The 23,603-nt window shown below is 42.1% G+C and overlaps 1 protein-coding gene across 1 annotated transcript in view; it reads right to left on the minus strand.

The window, feature by feature from the left end:
- The window catches only part of col25a1 (collagen type XXV alpha 1 chain), a 198,715-nt gene that overhangs the window by 17,898 nt on the left and 157,214 nt on the right, over positions 1-23,603 (minus strand). Inside the window, exons 29-33 of the mRNA XM_087987194.1 lie at positions 22,599-22,652; positions 18,006-18,059; positions 8,046-8,072; positions 7,439-7,483; positions 3,834-3,920 (exon numbers count right to left, since the gene is read on the minus strand). Coding sequence (XP_087843320.1) covers positions 3,834-3,920; positions 7,439-7,483; positions 8,046-8,072; positions 18,006-18,059; positions 22,599-22,652 — 267 coding nt within the window. The remainder of the gene's footprint in view (positions 1-3,833; positions 3,921-7,438; positions 7,484-8,045; positions 8,073-18,005; positions 18,060-22,598; positions 22,653-23,603) is intronic.

Here is a 23,603-nt window from a genome sequence, read left to right on the forward strand (position 1 = left end):
TTCAAGAAAAGATAACCATGCACAGCAATACATTCCACTGAACACCTTTCCCGTTTTAGCTAAGCTCAGTGGGTCTGCACTGTGAAAGAACCAAATTCAATTCACCACAGCTTTTCATAAATACACACTGTAAACGCAAATCTATTGGTATATGTTCATTCATTTATGAGACGTTATCCCATCAAAATGCAATCTTCTATTAAATACCATGATTAATCTTAGTGATCAATTAAAAAAAAAGTTTTGCGTGAAATGTTTCACTTACAATTTCTAAATTATTTTTATACATCCCAGAATTGTAAATTTTGCTCTATTGGTACAATGGAGGTAAGTGGGTACAATTGGTTACATTGTTCGTGTCACAAATGGAACAAAGGTTGCATTAAAAGCTGAGAAGGGTTTCGTAGACAATGTTGATGTCCAGTGTTGAAAAGTTGATTTGTTTCAGGAGTGAATAGCAACATGTTAAATCAAGCCAGAAGCCTTAACAGTACGTGTTAATAGTTAGGGAAGGGTTGCTAGTATGAGCTTGGAACTGTTGAGCTCAGAGAAGGCTTAATTTGTTAAAACTTAAACTGCCAAAAGGATAAGGAGCATTAAGTGAGTGAGATTTGTAGATTACAACTGGAAGAGTATAGTGGGATCGTTTTCTTATTTGAGGACTATAATGAGGCAGCAATTTCTATTACAATTTGCATTCATTTTGAAACCAATGAGTGGAGTTAAATCCAGCCTGTGATGGTGGGAACAATAATTGCAGGCGATGGTTAATTACCTGTGAAGTTGAGTGTCAGGTTGCCAGAGGCGGGAAAGCCTCCTGTGATGAAGTTGGCAGCAGGATGTTGCCAATATGGGACAGTTGTATAGAATAGCATATATAGACATTGCGTATATATAAACCTTTTCACTTATATATCTGAGCTGGTGTCACTTTGGGTCTGACCTACATAGAAGTTCAATCTATCTGTGCATTCAGATCCAATGTGCAGAAACTAACTCTCAAAAGAATTATCTTGTCGAGTTTAAAATGGAGCCTCATTCAAGAAGCTGAGCCTTGACAGGTCGAGAACCCAGCCCTTAAAGTGATCATTGTCACTGCAGGAGCAGATGTGGTCTCACTTTGGAAGAACTAGCAATAGGGTCAATTCACGCTGTATTACTTAATCCACATAGACTTGAGCATCCCTACAGTCATTAGGACAATGAGGCAGAAGCACCAGGCCAGGTCCACTGAAAACAGACACAATGGTAGTGCCAGAAACACTGGCTAAGCCGCAGAGGAGATGCAGAATACATCACCGTACCCATGGCCTAGAGTTACATGTATTTCCTACTGGAAATATTCTGCTGCAACTGTCTCAACTAATGGGTTGCAGATTTAAATCAGAGATGAGGAGAAATTACTTCACTCAAAGGGTCACAAACCACTATCCAAGAGTGCAGTGGATGCCAGGACACTGAATTAATGTAAGCAGGCGAGGGACCAGTCTAGCTCAGTATCCCATTTGTTTCTTGAGTCTGAGACATCCAAACTTTCCTGACTAGTATGATGTTCCAAGGAGGATATTCTGCACTTGAATGAACACATTAAAATAAAATGTTAAAAAGGATCTTGACATTTCACTGGACCAAAATGTTTCCATGTCTGAATAAAATTGGCCTTTGTTTGGACAATTCAAAATCCATGCAGCATAATAATTCATTGTATACATGCACTACACTAGACAAGCTGGTCTTTTCTTTACTAGATTCACTTCAATGAAGTACCCAACCCACTCATCTCTCTTTTTACTTCAATATTTGTCATTTTTGTAAGATTTAGAGTGGGAATATGTCAATTTGCTGCTTATTCATGAGAATTTTTGTAGTGCGGACTTGCATCAACAATTACCATGAGATATTTTATATAGGAGTGTGGCAGCTAACAGTCAAGGTCAGTTCCGAAGCTGAAACACACTGAAGCACATTTTTGTCTTTCCTGCATCGGTGGTGACCTAGCGGAAAGAATGGCCTGCCCATTGACTACAATAAAAACTGAACAGATTAGGGGAGAAGACAGGAGCTAGGAACCATTGGAAATGGTCCCAGCAATCCAGAACACAAGGTTTGGGAACTGATGGGAACAATGGGACAAAGGTTGGAAACGAGGAAAAATCATTGGTGGAATCAAACTAACATGGAGAGTGAGACCAGTAGGTTTCAGGAAGAAACAAATAAGATCGAAGATTTGCTTGAGCTGCTTGAAGGTGTGGAGTACTTGGCAATTGTGGGACGTGAGGCTAATGAGGAGTTTTCATGCCACCCAAAACATTAATGTGCTTCTCGAACCCATCACACAGCTGTTATATTCACATGACTGCTAACATCTGAGGCAAGGTGCTTGGTATAAATTTTATCATTACTCACCAGACTCTCTAGAATATGCAATTTGCACATACCTAAATTGGATGTGGTCAAGTCGGAAATGGCATGTTCATTACGGGTTGGAGTCTTATAATATTTAGTACCCCTACCCATCATGAGGGAGGATGTTACAATCTATCCACCCCCAGCCCTTACCCCTGCCTTTAAATCTTGTAAAGAACATAAGGATATTCACAAACTGTGTATTCTTCATGTACAAATTCCTGCTGGCAGTGTAATTGCATGAATTGTTTGTGCATTTATATCAAATTCCTCTCCTTGCGACATTAAAGGAGAAAATGATTGATCCTAAATCTGCTGGAAATGTGTATATTGTGATGCAGACCTTTCTATTAATGAATAATGATTCTGAAGACCATGTTTAAAATTCCTAATGCACTGAGTAGGTTGATGATTATTTTCATCATTAGTAAGTCATCTTTGACCATCACATTCTACTAATTAGCCTCAGTGATACATTGGAAATAATTTTATCAATCTCATATTGTACATCACATGTGACATATTAATGAGTAAATAAATAACAAGCACACCCTCTTGCATTGGGGTACATTAGTGTGGGAAAGTCCAGTCATGCGCATGCACTAAACCTGCAATGCAAAGGGAATTAGACCACTGCTTTGCATTATGACAGATTGCCTCATTAAAGACATCATGCAGGGTTGGTAGGAAAAAGAATACTGTACCAATTGGCAAGGGGCATCCAGCCCATCCAGGCCAGGTTGGCCTGGCTCCCCTTTTTCCCCCTTATTGCCTCGGAGACCCTGTTTATTGAAATTAACTTGCATCGTTATTGACAAATGAATTGCTCTGCCTTCAGAGAGGCCAACACTTGACAGTTTACAAACAGGAGAGAGAGGCACCTAATGACTTCGTGGACAATGTGTGGGGTGAGGGGGGATTTCTCAAATGTAAACCAAGTTGGAGATATACAAGGATGATTAAACTGAGCATCCTTTCTTCCTGTTGTTACACTTAAAATCTTAATATGACTTATGTGAGAGAAACAAATGCTCAATTTACAAAATGTTCTTGCGACTCCATCTTGGACATGTATGTTTTTGAACATAAATTCAAAATTTGGAACTGAAGCACAATAACATCCCTCCTCCCCATTCATGGTTTTCTAAATATCTGATGCATGTATGTGCCTCACCGCACAATAATCCTGATGGGACTGAAACCCCCTTTCTACACGTGGGACTTATTCGTGTGTTGACTGTGACCAGAATGCCGCAAGGCAAATGTTGTCGATGGTAAGTTAGTGCAGCTGCTGCTCGCTGTGAGATCCTCAGATAAAATCCCACGTAAATAATTTATTTCATTATGTGCACTGGGGCCGTTAGAATGTGCCTCTTTCTTCTGTTTGGCTTGAGATGTCTGAATACCAGTACACAGCAGAGACATACCAATGGGCAAGGTGCATCTAATCCAGGAGCACCCTGTTCTCCTTTCTCCCCCTTTGGCCCTTTTTTGCCTTTCTTTCCCTTTTCCCCCTGCGGACACAATGGTTTGGTCAAAAAAAAAGTTTGGTGAACTCAGGCACTGCTACATATTATTGTACATTATGTCAAGCCAATTTGAGCACTAAGAACAAAACAGTAAACGAGTAGTCATGAGTTTGGAGCCAGAAAAATGCTTGGCAGTTATCAGGAGTAAAGGGACTACAGTGAGGATAAGTGATGATATTAGAAAAAAAAGGGAAATTAGTGAGGTTGCAGGAGCACTTAGGAATGAGTTATATTCAGAAAGGAGTAAAACTACATCTCTTATTATAGCAGTCAAATTAAGGAGTAAAAATTAAAAGGATGGGTCAAGTCCATAGGTGGGAACCAATATGCTCGGGTTTCAGAGGGCAGAGGGGGAAGGAGAAGGGTAGGCACCTCCAGGTAAATGAAACATGCTTTAAACTGAGCAACAGGAATAAGACACATTCAGAAAGAATAATGTTTCTACAGTGGCAGTGGCCCTTTGTATTTGCCTATGAATTATCTTAACAGTGAGCATCAAAGATCTGCAGCATTGAATTTAAGGCAATTTTCAGAAGCAAAAATACATTTTGCAGTCAGTCGTCACCGTCCTTGTTCGAGTTTGCTACATAGGCAAAGAGAAAAGGGCACTCCCTCCACCAAACCAGAAGCAATTCAATCAATTGTGCAACTGGAAACAAATGCAAAAATAAAATTAATTACTTAACACAGCCCTCCTGACGTTATGAGATACCTAACCATATGACCCTTTGATTAACAGAGAATTACACTCATCTTCAGTGAATGTAATCCATAAAATATGGTATTTGGTCAATGAAGGAAGCATTTAAAAATGATATATTCCTTGATATTATGGACAAAGTCATATAATTTTGTGTAATTTTCATAAAACTTCAGTGGTTTGATCTCTGTCTCAATGGAATTTCATATAAGTTATGCAATTAGTTCAAATGTCGGAGAGGAAAAATATCCAATTAATACTTTAAGGCTACTATTGTTGGATAACTCACACACTTAAAAGGAGGGTAATGGATGGATAGCACATGGGCCACATTGCTGAGTACGTGCTCCTAGAAAGGATTTTTACCAGATAGCAGCACACATTGGGAATCTGTGTCAATATTGCCCTCAATCTCCTATTTGTGGGCAAGGCTCCATGCTAGCAGCATGCACTCAGCCAACCTAATACAATCAACAAGAGACTTATACACTTCAAAACCATGATTGAAAGCTCAAACAGTACACAGCCTCGAAACTGTTGACAGTTACATCAGGAGATGAATGTTTACTTTGCACAGATGACATTTCCCTAATCTCTACTTTTAATGGAAAAGTTAAATTGTTAATAGGCAATGTCTGCTGACACACCTGAAATGTTCTCAGTCCACATGTGCAAAACACACATGCACAGTACCCACGCCAGTATTCTCAGTGATGTAATTCTATCCCATCACTCATATTGATTGTGCTTATTTGGTTGCTGTCGTGAAGGGCATTTCACAATGTGGGTATGTGCACAGCTTTCTGCAATGTGCAATGTGAACCTTATAAGGTGTTAGCAAACACAGTCTTCATTATAATAGTAGACCAACACTAAGTGGACAGAAGAATGCCAAGGGATTGTGTTAGGTGCCCAGACTATAGAAATGGAGGCAGAAGTTGGTTTGTACAACATGTGCAAAGTAGACAACTCATGCAGTCTACATCAGAGTGCTGGATGGACAAAACTTGTGCAATCTACAGAGTGTTTTTGAGAGGTTTACAGTCAATAGGAGAATAGTAGATATCTAGTTCACACCAAGGTAAACAGTCAACTCACACAAGATCACAAGAAAGCATTAGATGGAATGCTCATGCAACTTAAAAGTGCTCTCTGAATGAACATCTCATTTACTTCAAATATGAGTGTTTAAATCCAAATGCCAAAGCTTCAGTATTCCTTAATATCTCATTCAGTCAACCACTTTCAAATGCTGCTTTCAACTTTGGATAACTATCGCTGCTTTCACATCAAAATATGCACTGTACTTTTAAATCAAATGCTTTAAGTTGCCAAATGAAGTAGTAATCGGGAAAACTTGTTTAATTTTATGTTGTTGCAAAATACAGATTATGGAAAAATATTGACAAAAACAGAAATAAGCTCAGCAAGTCTGGCAGCACCTGTGGAGAGAAATCAGAGTTGACGTTTCAAGTTGAGTAACCCTTGCTCAGAACTCTATAGGATCTGAAGAAGGGTCACTTGACCCAAAATGTTAACTCTGATTTCTCTCCACAGGCACTGCCAGACTTCCTGGGCTTATCCACAATTTCTGTTTTTGTCTCTGATTTACAGCATCTGCAGATTCTTTTGGTTTTTATTTATGCAAAAATATGGGATTGAGAAGAAACAGAGTACAGGTAATTGGGTCACTTAGATAGTTTATGCGGAGAAATAGTGATGGTTAGCTGTTCTAGTTCGCTGAGCTCAGCAGAGGCATTACAGAGAAAGACCTACTAAAGAAACAGCTGGGGAGAGGAGTGATAATGTTGTGAGACAAAATTATTTATTTGGGAGGGGGGCTGGCGTGGTTAGTTAATTAAGATGAAGCTTTTCTGTAAAACAGTGGATCAAGTGAGAAAGTAAAATTTAAAAAACACTGTCATATCTTAGTTACAATATTATGGAAAGTGGTAAATCCAATGATAATGCTTCGAGTTTACATATTTCTTCAAGAGCACTGGAATAATTTCAAATATAAAAATCTTTGGTATGTTGACATTATTGTCATTATTTTTGTTAAGTTTTATGTCAACTTGTAAAACTGGATTCCGAATGGAAATCCTTCTATGCAAACAGTGCCATTCCAGGCTGTTCCTCGTTGGTGATGCTTTGCCTTCCAACATCACTGACCACTTGGACAGATCGACAATAAAATCAAATGATCTTGCTAATTGCCATTGTCAATTTCCTAAAAATCCAAACCAACTGTTTTAAGCTCAGGTGTAAATGAAAACCAGCTCTTCAAGCAATAAGAACTATAAATATTGTGGAATAGCTTTTACTTCAGATGCGAAATAATCAACTCCAATGAACTATAGTATTTATATAATGAATGTTCTTTCCTTATCTCAATCCCCACGAAGTTCTTTGCTTGATGTGTGATCACTGGTCTTTACTTTTTATTTATTAATGATTATCCATATGACAATGAACATGATATAGAAACAATTTGGAATGTAATGGGAAATAATCTGCATGAATTCACTGTGATGAATACCACTTGTATTCTATCAGGTTAACACTGACTTTTAGTACTTCACTAAACAGTGTTCAGTTACGTTTGCAAGGCTATTTATAAGGCATGTGTACAGTGAATGGAAACTACCACACTCACTGTATTGTATTCTACCCAATCCAATTTCAGAAGGAATACTGGAGGTCTAAGTGCATGTGGCTCTCATGCTTGCATATCATTTCAATCCAGCAACACTGAAAACAGCCATTTGAAGACACTTGTAAATGCAGAGATCTGTAACAACACCTTTTCGCCCCTTTCTCCTTTATCTCCTTTCGGACCAGAGAAACCCTGAAAGAAATAAAAGTCACCAAAGTAGCTCAGAATAAATTTATAATTCTTGCTGTGGAGAAAAATAACAAAGAATGATAACAAATCTGTTCATCCAGACTAAATTTTACTGTACAAAGAGACCAGTCTGCTTAACCTTCACTTGTTTCCTCCTTATCCCTAACTTGTTCATTTTCATGTGAACCTGCTATTTAAATCTTTAGCTGAATAAATAATTTGGCTAGCCCAATTTTGTCAGTTCCCTTCATTTTCTCAAATGAGAGAGGCTGACAAACTGTCTCCTTTCCAAAAGAGATTCCCAACTTCCTAAACATCTTTTCATGAGGTAAAGATTGGATATATGTCATCAGAATTGATATTTGAATCTTCACCTTTTTCTTTGACAGTAATAGCATTTCTGAGGAGGATCTTTAAACAACTTGAAATTCATAAATAAAGTAAACAAATTTGAAAAATAGCTCAAGACTCAACAGATTTTAGATTATTCTCTTTTAAGTGAACATAATTGGAAACCTTAGAAATAAGACTGGGAGAAGCAAAGTGTAAAGGAAACAGGACTTACGTCTAAACCTGGATCTCCATCAATTCCCTGTCAAAGAAGAACATATACATAAGGACAGACATATTTGATTCCAATTTTTAAATGAACACAGTGTTCTCAGACTGCAATTTCCTGTGGGTGAATTTTAACTATATTATAACTTGTTTCATCCATTTTACAAATAATACCTCCTAACATCCCAAGTAAAGCCTAATATTATGGAATACACAGACAGAAGTAAGGTTTGTGAAGATTTGTAGCTCAGGTTGAGGTTTACTCGCTGAGCTGTAGGTTTGATATCCAGACGTTTCATTACCTAGCGAGGTAACATCATCAGTGGCGACCTCCAAGTGAAGCAAAGCTGTTGTCTCCTGCTTTCTATTTATATCTTTCTCCTGGATGGGGTTCCTGGGGTTTGTGGTGATGTCATTTCCTGTTCGTTTTCTGAGGGGTTGATAGATGGCATCTAGATCTATGTGCTTGTTTATGGCGTTGTGGTTGGAGTGCTAGGCCTCTAGGAATTCTCTGGCATGTCTTTGCTAAGCCTGTCCCAGGATAGATGTGTTGTCCCAGTCGAAATGGTGGTTTTTTCATCCGTGTGTAGGGCTATGAGGGAGAGGGGATCGTATCTCTTTGTGGCTAGCTGGTGTTCATGTATCCTGGTGGCTAACTTTCTTCCTGTTTGTCCTACGTAGTGTTTGTGGCAGTTCTTGCTAACAAACAAAACTAACAAACTTAAAAGACCCAGTACAACCCATGGACAAAATCAACGTCATCTATAACATTCCATGCAAGGACTGCCACAAACACTACGTAGGACAAACAGGAAGAAAGTTAGCCACCAGGATATACGAACACCAGCTAGCCACAAAAAGACACGGCCCTCTCTCCCTCGTAGCCCTACACAAGGATGAAAAAAACCACCATTTCGACTGGGACAACACATCTATCCTGGGACAGGCTAAGCAAAGACATGCCAGAGAATTCCTAGAGGCCTGGCACTCCAACCACAACGCCATAAACAAACACATAGATCTAGATGCCATCTATCAACCCCTCAGAAAACGAACAGGAAATGACATCACCACAAACCCCAGGAACCCCATCCAGGAGAAAGATATAAATAGAAAGCAGGAGACAACAGCTTTGCTTCACTTGGAGGTCGCCACTGATGATGTTACCTAGCCAGGTAATGAAACGTCTGGATATCAAACCTACAGCTCAGCAAGCAAACCTAAACAGACAGACGTTTCTGCAGTCGGCAGCGAGAAATCAGAATGGTGTGTTGCCTCCCTGGTGCCAGATCAAGGATCTCTCAGAGAGGGTGCAGAGTGTTCTCAAAGGGGAGGGGGACCAGCAGGAGGTTATTGTACACATTGGAACTAACGACTACCATATGTTGAAAGATTGGAGCAACTGGGCTTGTATATGCTTGAGTTTAGAAGGATGAGAGGGGATCTGATTGAGACGTCTAAGATTATTAAAGGATTAGACACTTTGGAGGCAGGAAGCATGTTTCCGCTGATGGGTGAGTCCAGAACCAGAGGACAAAGTTTAAAAATAAGGGGTAGGCCATTTAGAACAGAGTTGAGGAGAAACTTCTGCACCCAGAGAGTGGTGGATATATGGAATGCTCTGCCCCAGAAGGTGGTGGAGGCCAAGTCTCTGGATACTTTCAAGAAAGAGATGGAGAGAGCTCTTAAGGATAGTGGAATCAAGGGTTATGGAGATAAGGCAGGAACAGGATACTGATTGTGAATGATCAGCCATGACCATAATGAATGGTGGTGCTGGCTTGAAGGGCCGAATGGCTTACTCCTGCACCTATTGTCAGCTCAATGTTCCAGGATACAGATGCTATTGGAAGGAAAGAAAGGGGGGAGGGGGCAAGAGAGGAGGGGAGTGGTGTTTTTGGTAAGGGATAATATTACTGCTGTACATAAGGAAGTTATTCCTGGGAATATATCCAGGGAAGTTATTTGGATGGAGCTGAGAAATAAGAAAGGGATGATCACCTTATTGGGATTGTACTATAGACCCCCCCCCCCCCCCAAAATAGTCAGCAGGAAATTGAGAAACACATTTGTAAGGAGATCTCAGTTATCTGTAAGAATAATAGGGTGTCTGTGGTAGGGAATTTTAACTTTCCAAACATAGAATGGGACTGCCATAGTGTTAAGGGTTTAGATGGAGAGGAATTTGTTAAGTGTGTAGAAGACAATTTTCTGATTCAGTATGTGGATGTACCTACAAGAGAAGGTGCAAACCTTGACCTACTCTTGGGAAATAAGGCAGGGCAGGTGACTGAGGTGTCAGTGGGGGAGCACTTTGGGGCCAGTGACCATAGTTCTATTAGTTTTAAATCATGATGGAAAAGAATAGACCGGATCTAAAAGTTGAAGTTCGAAATTGGAATAAGGTCAATTTTTACGATATTAGGCAAGAACTTTCAAAAGTTGATGGAGGCGGATGTTCACAGGTAAAGGGACGGCTGGAAAATGGGAAGCCTTCAGAAATGAGACAACGAGAGTCCAGAGACAGTATGCTCCCGTTAAGGTGAAAGGCAAGGCTGGTAGGTACAGGGAATACTGGATGGTTAGAGAAATTGAAGTTTTGGTCAAGAAAAGGAAGGAAGCATATGTCAGGTATAGACAGCAAAAAAATAGTGAATCCTTAGAACAGTATACAGACAATAGGAGTATACTTAAGAGGGAAATCAGGAGGGCAAAAAGGGGACATGAGATAGCTTTGGCAAATAGGTTTAAGGAGAATCCAAAGGGATTTTATAAATACATTAAGGACAAAAGAGTAACGAGGGAGAGAATAGGGCCCCTCAAAGATCAGCAAGGCAGCCTATGTGTGGAACTGCAGGAGATGTGGGAGATACTAAACTAGCATTTTGCACTAGTGTTTACTGTGGAGAAGGACATGGAAGATATAGAATGTGGGGAAATAGATGGTGACATCTTAAAAATGTCCATATTTCAGAGGAGGTATTGCTGGATGTCTTAAAACACATGAGAGTGGATAAATCTTTTACATCATGATTTAAAACTAATAGAATTATGGTCACTGGCCCCAAAGTGCTCCTCCACTGACACCTCAGTCACCTGCCCTGCCTTATTTCCCAAGAGTAGGTCAAGGTTTGCACCTTCTCTTGTAGGTACACCCATATACTGAATCAGAGTGTATCCTAAAACTCTGTGGGAAGCTAGGGAAATGATTGCTGGGCCTCTTGCTGAGATATATGTATCATCGATAGTCACAGGTGAGGGGTGACAGAACACTGGAGATTGGCTAACGTGGTGACACTGTGTAAAAGAGGTGGTAAGGAAAAGGGAACTGTAGACCAGTCAGCCTGACATTGGTGGTAGGCAAGTTGTTGAAGGGAGTCCTGAGGGACAGAATTTACATGTATTTGGAAAGGTAAGGACATATTAAGGATAGTGAACATGGCTGTGTGTGCGTGGGAAATCGTGTTTCACTGGCTTGATTGAGTTTTTTGAAGAAATAAAGAAGAGGATCCATGAGGGCAGAGGGTTGGATGTGATTTATATGGACTTCAGTAAGGTGTTTGACAAGGTTCCTCATGGTGGACTGGTTAGCAAGGTTATATCACATGGAATATAGGGAGAATGAGCCATTTGGATACAGAACTGGCTCAAAGGTAGAAGACTAAGGGTGGTGGTGGAGGGTTGCCTTTCAGACTGGAGGCCTGTGACCAATGGTGTGCCACAAGGATTGGTGCTGGGTCCACTGCTTTTCAGCATTTACATAGATGATTTGGATGTGAACATAGGAGGGATAGTTAGTAAGTTTTTAGATGACAACAAAATTGGAGACGTAGTGGACAGTGAAGAAGGTTACCTCAGAGTAACGGGATCTTGATCAGATGGGCCAATGGGCTGAGGAGTGGCAGATGGAGTTTAATTTAGATAAATGTAAGGTACTGCATTTTGAAAAGGCAATTAAAACAGGACTTATGCACTTAATGGTAAGGTCCTGGGGAGTGTTGCTGAACAAAGAGACCGTGGAGTGCAGGTTCATAGTTCCTTGAAAGTGCAGTCACAGGTTGATAGGATAGTGAAGGAGGAGTTGGTATGCTTCTCTTTATTGGTCAGAGCATTGACTATAGGTGTAGGGAGGGGCTGAATAAGTTGGGTCTGCTTTCCCTGGAGGGTTGGAAGCTGTGGGGTGACCTTATAGAGGTTTAAAAAATCACGAGGGGCATGGATAGGATAAATAGACAAGGTCTTTTCCCTGAGGCATAGGTTTAGGGTGAGAGGGAAAAATGTAAAAGGGACCTAAGGGCAACCTTTTCATGCAGAGGGTGGAATGAGCTGCCAGAGGAAGTAGGGGAGGCTGGTACAATTACAACATTTAAAAGACATCTGGATGGTTATTTGAATAGGAAGGGTTTAGAGGGATATGGGCCAAGTGCTGGCTAATGGGATTAGATTAGTTTCGGATATCTAGTCAGCATGGACAAGTTGGACTGAAGAGTTTGCTTCCTTGCTGTTAACCTTTTAAGAATACCTATTGAGCAAATGCAATCGGAGCTATGCTACAGCGATGTTAGATCACATTAAACAGGACCCTTTGCCTGGAGGGTTCCAGGAGATTTGCTTTCTTTCCATTTCTTGTACTGTTATGTTCAGATAACTTGTTAACTTTCAATCACATAACAGGCCTGATCTTACTACATGGTGGCAATGCTGGCAGACACACGGAATGGGCACAGATCAACCGAATTGGCCCCACAGTGCAGCAAACAAGTGACTTTAACCTGGTCACCAGTCTGCTGGCTAACACAGGTGGGGCCGTGTGAAGCTGACTTCAGCTCGATTCAACAAAGAATTCTGCCATCACAGACCTGAAAACCTTCTGAATGATAATGGGGCCCTAGAAAAGCTGAATGTGGTGGTTCTGCAAGGAGAAGGCGAGCAAGTTGGGTTTGTACCCACTGGAATTTAGGTGGTGAGCAGGTTGGGTTTGTAAGCACTGGAGTTTAGAAGGTGAGCAGGTTGGGTTTGTACCCACTGGAGTTTAGAAGGTGAGCAGGTTGGGTTTGTACCCACTGGAATTTAGGTGGTGAGCAGGTTGGGTTTGTAAGCACTGGAGTTTAGAAGGTGAGCAGGTTGGGTTTGTACCCTCTGGAGTTTAGAAGGTGAGCAGGTTGGGTTTGTACTCACTGGAGTTTAGAAGGTGAGCAGGTTGGGTTTGTACCCACTGGAGTTTAGAAGGTGAGCAGGTTGGGTTTGTACCCACTGGAGTTTACAAAGTGAGCAGGTTGGGTTGGTAACCACTGGAGTTTACAAGGTGAGCAGGTTGGGTTTGTACCCACTGGAGTTTAGAAGGTGAGCAAGTTGGGTTTGTACTCACTGGAGTTTACAAGGTGAGCAGGTTGGGTTTGTACTCACTGGAGTTTAGAAGGTGAGCAGGTTGGGTTTGTACCCACTGGAGTTTAGAAGGTGAGCAAGTTGGGTTTGTACTCACTGGAGTTTACAAGGTGAGCAGGTTGGGTTTGTACTCACTGGAGTTTAGAAGGTGAGCAGGTTGGGTTTGTACCCACTGGAGTTTAGAAGGTGAGCAAGTTGGGTTTGTACTCACTGGAGTTTAGAAGGTGTGCAGGTTGGGTTTGTACCCTCTGGAGTTTACAAGATGAGCAGGTTGGGTTTGTACCCACTGGAGTTTAGAAGGTGTGCAGGTTGGGTTTGTACCCACTGGAATTTACAAGGTGAGCAGGTTGGGTTTGTACCCACTGGAGTTTAGAAGGTGTGCAGGTTGGGTTTGTACCCACTGGAGTTTAGAAGGTGTGCAGGTTGGGTTTGTACCCACTGGAGTTTAGAAGGTGTGCAGGTTGGGTTTGTACCCACTGGAGTTTACAAGGTGAGCAGGTTGGGTTTGTACCCACTGGAGTTTACAAGGTGAGCAGGTTGGGTTTGTACCCACTGGAGTTTAGAAGGTGTGCAGGTTGGGTTTGTACCCACTGGAGTTTACAAGGTGAGCAGGTTGGGTTTGTACCCACTGGAGTTTACAAGGTGAGCAGGTTGGGTTTGTACCCACTGGAGTTTACAAGGTGAGCAGGTTGGGTTTGTACCCACTGGAGTTTACAAGGTGAGCAGGTTGGGTTTGTACCTACTGGAGTCTAGAAGGTGAGCAGATTGGGTTTGTACCCACTGGAGTTTAGAAGGTGAGCAGGTTGGGTTTGTACCCCTGGAGTTTACAAGGTGAGCAGGTTGGGTTTGTACCCACTGGAGTTTAGAAGGTGAGCAGATTGGGTTTGTACCCACTGGAGTTTAGAAGGTGAGCAGGTTGGGTTTGTACCCCTGGAGTTTACAAGGTGAGCAGGCTGGCCTTGTATTCACTGGAGTCTAGAAGGTGAGCAGGTTGGGTTTGTACCCACTGGAGTTTTGAAGGTGAGCAGATTGGCCTTGTACCCACTGGAGTTTACAAGGTGAGCAAGTTGGCCTTGTACCCACTGGAGTTTACAAGGTGAGCAGGTTGGGTTTGTACCCACTAGAGTTTAGAGGTTGGGTTTGTACCCTCTGGAGTTTAGAAGGTGAGCAGGTTGGGTTTGTACCCACTGGAATTTAGGTGGTGAGCAGGTTGGGTTTGTACCCTCTGGAGTTTACAAGGTGAGCAGGTTCGGTTTATATCCACTGGAGTTTAGAAGGTGAGCAGATTGGGTTTGTACCCACTGGAGTTTAGAAGGTGAGCAGGTTGGGTTTGTACCCACTGGAGTTTAGAAGGTGAGCAGGTTGGGTTTGTACCCACAGGAGTTTACAAGGTGAGCAGTTTGTACCCACTGGAGTTTACAAGGTGAGCAGGTTGGGTTTGTATCCACTGGAGTTTAGAAGGAGAGCAGATTGGGTTTGTACCCACTGGAGTTTACAAGGTGAGCAGGTTGGGTTTGTACCCCTGGAGTTTACAAGGTGAGCAGGCTGGCCTTGTACTCATTGGAGTCTAGAAGGTGAGCAGGTTGGGTTTGTACCCACTGGAGTTTAGAAGGTGAGCAGGTTGGTTTGTACCCCTGGAGTTTAGAGGTTGGGTTTGTACCCACTGGAGTTTACAAGGTGAGCAGGTTGGGTTTCTACCCACTGGAGTTTAGAGGTTGGGTTTGTACCCACTGGAGTTTACAAGGTGAGCAGGTTGGGTTTGTACCCACTGGAGTTTAGAGGTTGGGTTTGTACCCACTGGAGTTTAGAGGTTGGGTTTGTACCCACTGGAGTTTAGAAGGTGAGCAGGTTGGGTTTGTACCCACTGGAGTTTACAAGGTGAGCAGGTTGGGTTTGTACCCACTGGAGTTTAGAGGTTGGGTTTGTACCCACTGGAGTTTAGAAGGTGAGCAGGTTGGGTTTGTACCCACTGGAGTTTAGAGGTTGGGTTTGTACCCTCTGGAGTTTAGAAGGTGAGCAGGTTGGGTTTGTACCCACTGGAATTTAGGTGGTGAGCAGGTTGGGTTTGTACCCTCTGGAGTTTACAAGGTGAGCAGGTTGGGTTTGTACCCACTGGAGTTTACAAGGTGAGCAGGTTCGGTTTATATCCACTGGAGTTTAGAAGGTGAGCAGATTGGGTTTGTTCCCACTGGAGTTTAGAAGGTGAGCAGGTTGGGTTTGTACCCACTGGAGTTTACAAGGTGAGCAGTTTGTACCCACTGGAGTTTACAAGGTGAGCAGGTTGGGTTTGTATCCACTGGAGTTTAGAAGGAGAGCAGATTGGGTTTGTACCCCTGGAGTTTACAAGGTGAGCAGGCTGGCCTTGTACTCATTGGAGTCTAGAAGGTGAGCAGGTTGGGTTTGTACCCACTGGAGTTTAGAAGGTGAGCAGGTTGGGTTTGTACCCCTGGAGTTTAGAGGTTGGGTTTGTACCCACTGGAGTTTACAAGGTGAGCAGGTTGGGTTTCTACCCACTGGAGGTTAGAGGTTGGGTTTGTACCCACTGGAGTTTACAAGGTGAGCAGGTTGGGTTTGTACCCACTGGAGTTTAGAGGTTGGGTTTGTACCCACTGGAGTTTAGAGGTTGGGTTTGTACCCACTGGAGTTTAGAGGTTGGGTTTGTACCCACTGGAGTTTAGAAGGTGAGCAGGTTGGGTTTGTACCCACTGGAGTTTACAAGGTGAGCAGGTTGGGTTTATACCCACTGGAATTTAGAGGTTGGGTTTGTATCCACTGGAGTTTAGAAGGTGAGCAGGTTGGGTTTGTACCCACTGGAGTTTACAAGGTGAGCAGGTTGGGTTTGTACCCACTGGAGTTTAGAAGGTGAGCAGGTTGGGTTTGTACCCACTGGAGTTTAGAAGGTGAGCAGGTTGGGTTTGTACCCACTGGAGTTTAGAGGTTGGGTTTGTACCCACTGGAGTTTACAAGGTGAGCAGGTTGGGTTTGTACCCACTGGAGTTTAGAGGTTGGGTTTGTACCCACTGGAGTTTAGAGGTTGGGTTTGTACCCACTGGAGTTTAGAAGGTGAGCAGGTTGGGTTTGTACCCACTGGAGTTTACAAGGTGAGCAGGTTGGGTTTATACCCACTGGAATTTAGAGGTTGGGTTTGTATCCACTGGAGTTTAGAAGGTGAGCAGGTTGGGTTTGTACCCACTGGAGTTTACAAGGTGAGCAGGTTGGGTTTGTACCCACTGGAGTTTAGAAGGTGAGCAGGTTGGGTTTGTACCCACTGGAGTTTAGAAGGTGAGCAGGTTGGGTTTGTACCCACTGGAGTTTAGAGGTTGGGTTTGTACCCACTGGAGTTTACAAGGTGAGCAGGTTGGGTTTGTACCCACTGGAGTTTACAAGGTGAGCAGGTTGGGTTTGTACCCACTGGAGTTTACAAGGTGAGCAGGTTGGGTTTGTACCCACTGGAGTTTACAAGGTGAGCAGGTTGGGTTTGTACCCACTGGAGTTTACAAGGTGAGCAGGTTGGGTTTATACCCACTGGAGTTTAGAAGAATGACAGGAAAAAGGCAGGAAAGCAGAATTGAGCATTATCTAATCAGTCATGACGTCACTGCTAGTGCAGCAGGGTTACTGGGCTGAATGGACTACTTTTATTCCTATATCTTACCGTCTTATATTCCTTGGCTTGTACATTACACAGAGGTGGTCTGGTCACCTTGCTGCAACCATTTTCAGAAGCCCTGACAGGATTGTATGTGTCGACTAGGCAGTTAACTGCTTGCCATTAGGTCTTCCATGCTTCAAATTTAAACTGTTCACCATGAGGAGTCGCTGACCAATCAGGGAGTTGGTAGCTCTTTACTTCTCGCAGAGCCATCAGAGGTGGTGACCATTGTTAGTATTGCAGCAGGATGCTGAGTATCCAAAATGGAGCTGACCCTAAAACCCAGACGTAGTTGGTCTGGTTTGCCAGGGACAATCAGAGAGGGAAGGAAGTGGAAGTGGAGGGGGAGTTCTTTTAGCTTGCACTTTCTGTGTAACACAATGTGTCCCCGATCCTTTCAAGGCCACAGAAAGGCTGCCTGCTTTAACAGATAGTCTCCCCACATGGCATACGGTCTCCCGCCCTGCTGTTAATTGAATAGGATAGAAGCTCTTGAGTGGTTGTCATTTAGGTAATAAAGAGCCTAAAGCCTTTTGACCGAAGAGCATCTTCAATCTTTCTTATCTCAAACTGGGATGAGTCAGGAAAGGCAATGGTGCACTAATTACTGCCTTCTTTCCAAATCCTGTAGCACCTTTCCCTGCTCCAACTCTCATCCCGCATCAAACTCCACCCATTATCATAACTACTATGGCCCTATAAATGGCGGTTTCCCTATTCCACAAGATTACTTCTTGGACAGTGACGACGAATGAAAATGGCCTGAGGTGAGTTTCTGAATCCGCCACAAACCCATTCTCTCAATCACCAAAACGTCCTCTAAAAACCTCTGAAATTACAGAGCAAATAGAACTCATTACCAGCCATTCATAATTGCACGAAAATAGTGCAATCTTTCTTACGCTTTGTACATCTACTTGGTACACTTACAGGCAAACCTGTGGGTCCCCTTGGGCCTGGGTTACCAACTGCTCCTTTTTCACCCTGAAATGACAACACTTAACATAAACTAAATGGCCACAGCTTTGATGAAGAAAGCATGCATTCTCAACTGCTTTTGTGGTTTAGATGTGAAAATTACAAGTGCAGGGGAACCCTGTGGAACAAGTTTGAAAAACACATGTTTAAGTATAAAATTAAACAGCAACACCTAATGGAAAATAACAGCTGAAATGAAAACCATTAATAATGAAGATCCATTTGTTTGTCATAATGTTCTCAATACTTGGAATTGTTTTCACAAAGGAGATGGCTTAATAGCTTTAGCATGTTTTAACACTGAAGCAGCAGCTCCAATATCTGACAAAAAAAACATGTTGGGACTATACTATGAAAACCTTGAAGCAGTTTATCTTTTGCTCATGGTAGTTGTTCAGATTGTATATGTCATTCTGCTTTTAAGATAATTGAGATTTTCCACTCTGCTAAGCCCATTGTGAAGAGATTCTATATTCAATACAATTCATGGAAAGTGTCTTGTCAAACCAGAAACACAGCAAAGAATGCAAGATAGATTGCATGAGCCTTCCTTCATGAAAGGTACCTGGCTTTCTGCAAGCGTGGCTTGGAAGTTAAATCCCTGGCATCCTTCCATCTCAGTACTGGGGGTGGGGTCCTGCCACATACAGGACTAACAGTCCTTCTATAAACTTCCAAAATCCAGCTAATACTTCTAACCCTAATCACATAACAGTTTAAAATATTATCCATTATTAGCATTTAAAAAAAAATCAGTTATGGGTGTTAATGTCAACAATTATTGCCCATCCCTAATTTATGTTAAGAAGGTGGTAGTGAGCTCCCCTCTTGAACCACTGCAGTCCATTTGGTTCAGGTAGACCCAGAGTATGTTTGGAAAGATGGTCCACATTTCTGACACAGAAACATTGAAGGAACAGTGATATATTTCCCAAGCTGCACATTGATGTGTGGTTTGGAGTGGAGCTTGCAGCTAATGGAGATACCCAAGTGCTTGATGCTTTTCTTGTCCAAGATGGGAGAGGTATGGGTTTGGAAAGTGGCATCAAAAGATGTTTGGAGGGTTGTTGCACTATATCCTGCACAGTGTCATGGGGTCCCTGGAGTGGACGGAATGAGGATTGAAGGTGGGTGGATGGGATGATCATTGAGCTGCCTGCTTTTTCCTGGTTGGTGGCTGAACAGATTGAGTAGAAATATCTACTGGGATGATCACAACCATCTTTGTGCTCGGTATGACCCCAACGGGTGAAGAGTTATTCCTCTGATTCTGAATGAGTTACAATATTGAATATGTTGTATTGTTTGTTTGCATGGAACTATTTAGCCTTGCTTCTACACCAGCAATTAACAAACTCCCATTTGATCTGACACACTGAGCAATAACATGGATCACTTTGGAAAATAAAACTCCCTGTCTCCTGACGCAAACACTCAGAGACAACTTCCACCTTCTACAATTTTGCTTCATCCATCATCCTAGAACTTGAGATTGTGATAAATGGGTTTAATAAATGCAACATGATTTAAATGGATGAATCTACAGATACAGTGAAAATGTGAGAACTGCTTTGTGGTCCTCTGAACTGTTCTGTTCCTACACACTTCAAAACATGTCATATTTCACAGAAGAATTTCCAAGCTAGCTCAAATTGGTAAAATAATTGTAAAAAAATGCACCATTTTAAAACATAAGTTGTATTGGTTATGATTCACGTTTCCCAAATTATTCATGCCATTCTAAAAAAGAAGTGCTGTAAATTGTTGTTCTTGGTTCCAGCAGGGTATTTTACCTGATGTCACAAATCTCGTGATGTCCCTTGTAAAATAAGAAACTACAAATGGATGTCACAGTGCAAAAATCCAACAAACATCTATTACACCAAACTATTCTGTACAAACATTTTACATTCATAGGCATGTCAGTATCTGGGCTAACATTACACTGTTAGATTACAATCGAACAGTTCCGTACATGCTTCAGGTGATTAGAGTTAAGATGGAGTATGTGATCTTTATATCCTTTCATTACATGCAAGGATACAAGGATGACATCATGAGCTTGCCTTGTAAAGTCATGCTGCAATACTGAGCCTGGTAAAGTGGGCGGCACGGTGGCACAGTGGTTAGCACTGCTGCCTCACAGCGCCTGAGACCCGGGTTCAATTCCCGCCTCAGGCGACTGACTGTGTGGAGTTTGCACGTTCTCCCCGTGTCTGCGTGGGTTTCCTCCGGGTGCTCCGGTTTCCTCCCACAGTCCAAAAGATGTGCAGGGTCAGGTGAATTGGCCATGCTAAATTGCCCGTAGTGTTAGGTAAGGGGTAAATGTAGGGGTATGGGTGGGTTTCGCTTCGGCGGGTCGGTGTGGACTTGTTGGGCCGAAGGGCCTGTTTCCACACTGTAATCTAATCTAATCTAATCTAATCTATAGTGACATACTGTGTGTGGTGATGGTACAGTGACATACTGCAAGTGGTAAAAGTTTAATGACTGACTATGTCACGTAAAGGCATAGTAGCATAATGTGTCTGGTACTTGTGTGATAACATAATGTATTCGGTAAAGACAAAGAGACGTATTGTGTCTGGTAATTTGTTTGGTAAAGGTTTAATGACATACTGCATCCCGTGAAAGTATAGTGACATAGCATGCCAGCACAGGTGTAGTAATGTACTGTAAGAAAGTGAGACTGCAGATGCTGGAGAGTCAGAGTAGAAAAGTGTGACGCTGGAAAATCACAGCAGGTCAGGCAGCATCTGAGGTCACATTTCAGGCATAAGTCCTTCATTAGGAATATGGTTGGGGCGGGGGGGGGGGTGCGGAAGAAGGGGGCTGAGAGATAAATAGGGGGATGGGGTGGGGCTAGTAAAAGTATAGTGGCATATTGTGTCTGTTAAGCTTTAGGGACATATATTTGTGCAACAATGGTACAATGACACACTGTGCGGTAATGGTACAATGATATACCGTGTGCGGTAATGGTACAATGATATACTGTGTACGGTAATGGTACAGTGATATACCGTGTGCGGTAATGGTACAGTGATATAATGTGTCCAGTAAAGGTACAGTGATATAATGTATCCGGTAAAGGTAGAGTGACATATTATGGTACAGCGATGTACTGACCGTGAGGACTAACACAGCAGTCCCTCCCCATGAAAGAATGATCACGGTGAGTTTCTCCTGTTTCTGCCATTTGCAGGCTTTGGAGGACAGCCTTCGGAAGACAGCCTTCATAATGGGTTTCACTTCTCTTTTCTTTTAAAACTAATTCCAATGACTTAAAAGCAGATTATTCAAAAGTGGATGTCTGAGTAAACTTTTCTACATTTTTTCAGATGAATTATTTTTAGTTGGCTTTAATAAATTATTATCACTCTTACATACAATTAAAATTGCTCAAAGTCAAGTTGATAAAATACTTCCTATTATACTGACCAATCGCACTGACCCATGGTAGATTTAATGTTTGTGATTATACAAATGGGTTTCAGCAGAAAATTAAATTCTCTGAACAGACTGCAATTTGTGCTCACTGCAGCCTGAGCAGGAATCCTCCCCATTATTTAGTGGTCAGTTGCGTTGTTTAACCTTACAGAAAGTAGGTCTGCTCTATCTATTGGCTATAGGGATCCTTTGTATAATGAGTTTAGGCAAATTTCAATTACAGTTTCTGGTGTGTATGGAGTTGAAGCATTAAACTACACCTTTTTCCTGTTATAAAGTTTACCTTTTGAGAAAATGATTTGTGGACAGAAAAAAATACATCTCAGCGTCCTTTTATAATCTGGGCAAACTTTCAGATTTTAACATCAAAATGTCAGAGTATTTTCCAAGCCGCTTCTGGCAGAGTTGTGATATTATGGAATCAGAGTCAAATATTTTTTTAAACAATGCCATATTTACAGAGCGGATATCACCAGGACTAAGAGAGGACAGATAAAATTTTCTTGAATTGGATACTTAGGGCTCACATGGGGAAATCTGGAATTTAATACACAATGCCAAAAAGCATTGTTAAAGGATGCTGTCACATATATTATGACTGAGACACATGATAGAAGCGGCACCATGGAGGAGGAGATTGGAGTTTAAATTGCAAGCCCAGTTTGTAATGTCTGGGGGATTATTATGTAAACAGGAGTATTATGTAAGAAGCAGGAGTAAAGGGGGGGGGGGGGAAAGGAGATCAGCTTGCTTCACTTAGCTGAGCAGCTACTGGGTGAATCAGTAGATCTTTCAGGGACTGTCCCACTCATTCAACCAAGGAATTGCATCTGGATTTGGATATAGAGATGGGGTGGGAAATAGGGATGAATGAATAGGAAAGGGGAAAATGTCATCAAAGTAAATTATGAAAGACCAAAGTAGATAATCAGTCAAAGGCTTGGCATTACCACCAGCCATGTAGCTTATTCTTCATCAATAATTCACTCAAGTAAGATTAACATTCATGTTTTTCAGGTTATTTCTAACTCCTCGGTTCTCATTGTACATTATATACAGTCCACTCCTTCTCAATTTATCCAATTCAGTACTTACCCTATCTCCCTTTGGGCCAGCTGGCCCTGCAGGACCCATTGGACCATCGAGACCCTTCAAACACAAAGTGAAAAATGAACTGTGATGAATATTATCCCCAACATACTGCTAAGTTCACAGGGTATCCAGCTAGAAGACAGAAATAAGATGAAATCATCTCACATCCATGAGAGTTACCCCAGAGTCCTGTCCTATTCGTGCTGCAAAAGCATTTCCAAAAAAGACAGAAGCAGTAGATCACAGAAGATAGTCTGTTTTCCTGTCTCCACAGTTTTGCTTTTCACTTCCTCAGCTTGTGTCTGCCTGTCAAGTCCAGTCCCAGAAACACCAACATGATGATAAATGATCAGGAAATTGCCTTGGTCTGCTCTATTACCCATCTACTACTTGAAAATACCATTGTGAATCTTGTTTACCTGGTAACCACCAGCTGTGACCGGTTCCAAGTTGATCAGTGATAGAAGAGGTCTGTATGAACTCAGACTGTATGTCTTGACTATTTTTGTTGGTTCTTTTGATAAAAATGTATTGCAACAATAGAGAGGGATGTTATCTGCTTTGTGAGAGTCCCCAGTAAAGATCCTGCTTTGGGACCCCCACGTTTTACCAGACAGTGATATTAATTACTACTTACTTAATCTGGTGTCAAATCCATGCACAGATGGTAATGAAAAGACATACTTGGCATCAGCAACACACAAGCAATGGCCTACAGGTTTTCTTTCTCTGGATTCATTCTTGACTGCTTTGGGGCTCTGCGCAATTGCATGAGTTGTGCAGTCCTAATACTGTCCTGGGAAATGGTTAAAACTAAATGCTAAGACACTGCCACTGCCCCCCTCTCTCTGTCTCTGTCTCACTTTATATGGGAGCAACATTGCCTTGAATGGATAGTGAAAAAAAAAGGTAAATTAGTCAACAGGACTTGCCAGTGCCTCACACTGAATGGTGAGAAATCCATGCACAGAGAGTGGAGTGAGTATGAAGGAAGGGATTGTGAGCACA

The sequence above is a fragment of the Chiloscyllium plagiosum genome, unplaced genomic scaffold (assembly GCF_037043375.1).
Source record: "Chiloscyllium plagiosum isolate Xiang-an unplaced genomic scaffold, Cpla_swu_hap1 HiC_scaffold_1, whole genome shotgun sequence".
NCBI classification, from domain to species: Eukaryota; Metazoa; Chordata; class Chondrichthyes; order Orectolobiformes; family Hemiscylliidae; genus Chiloscyllium; species Chiloscyllium plagiosum.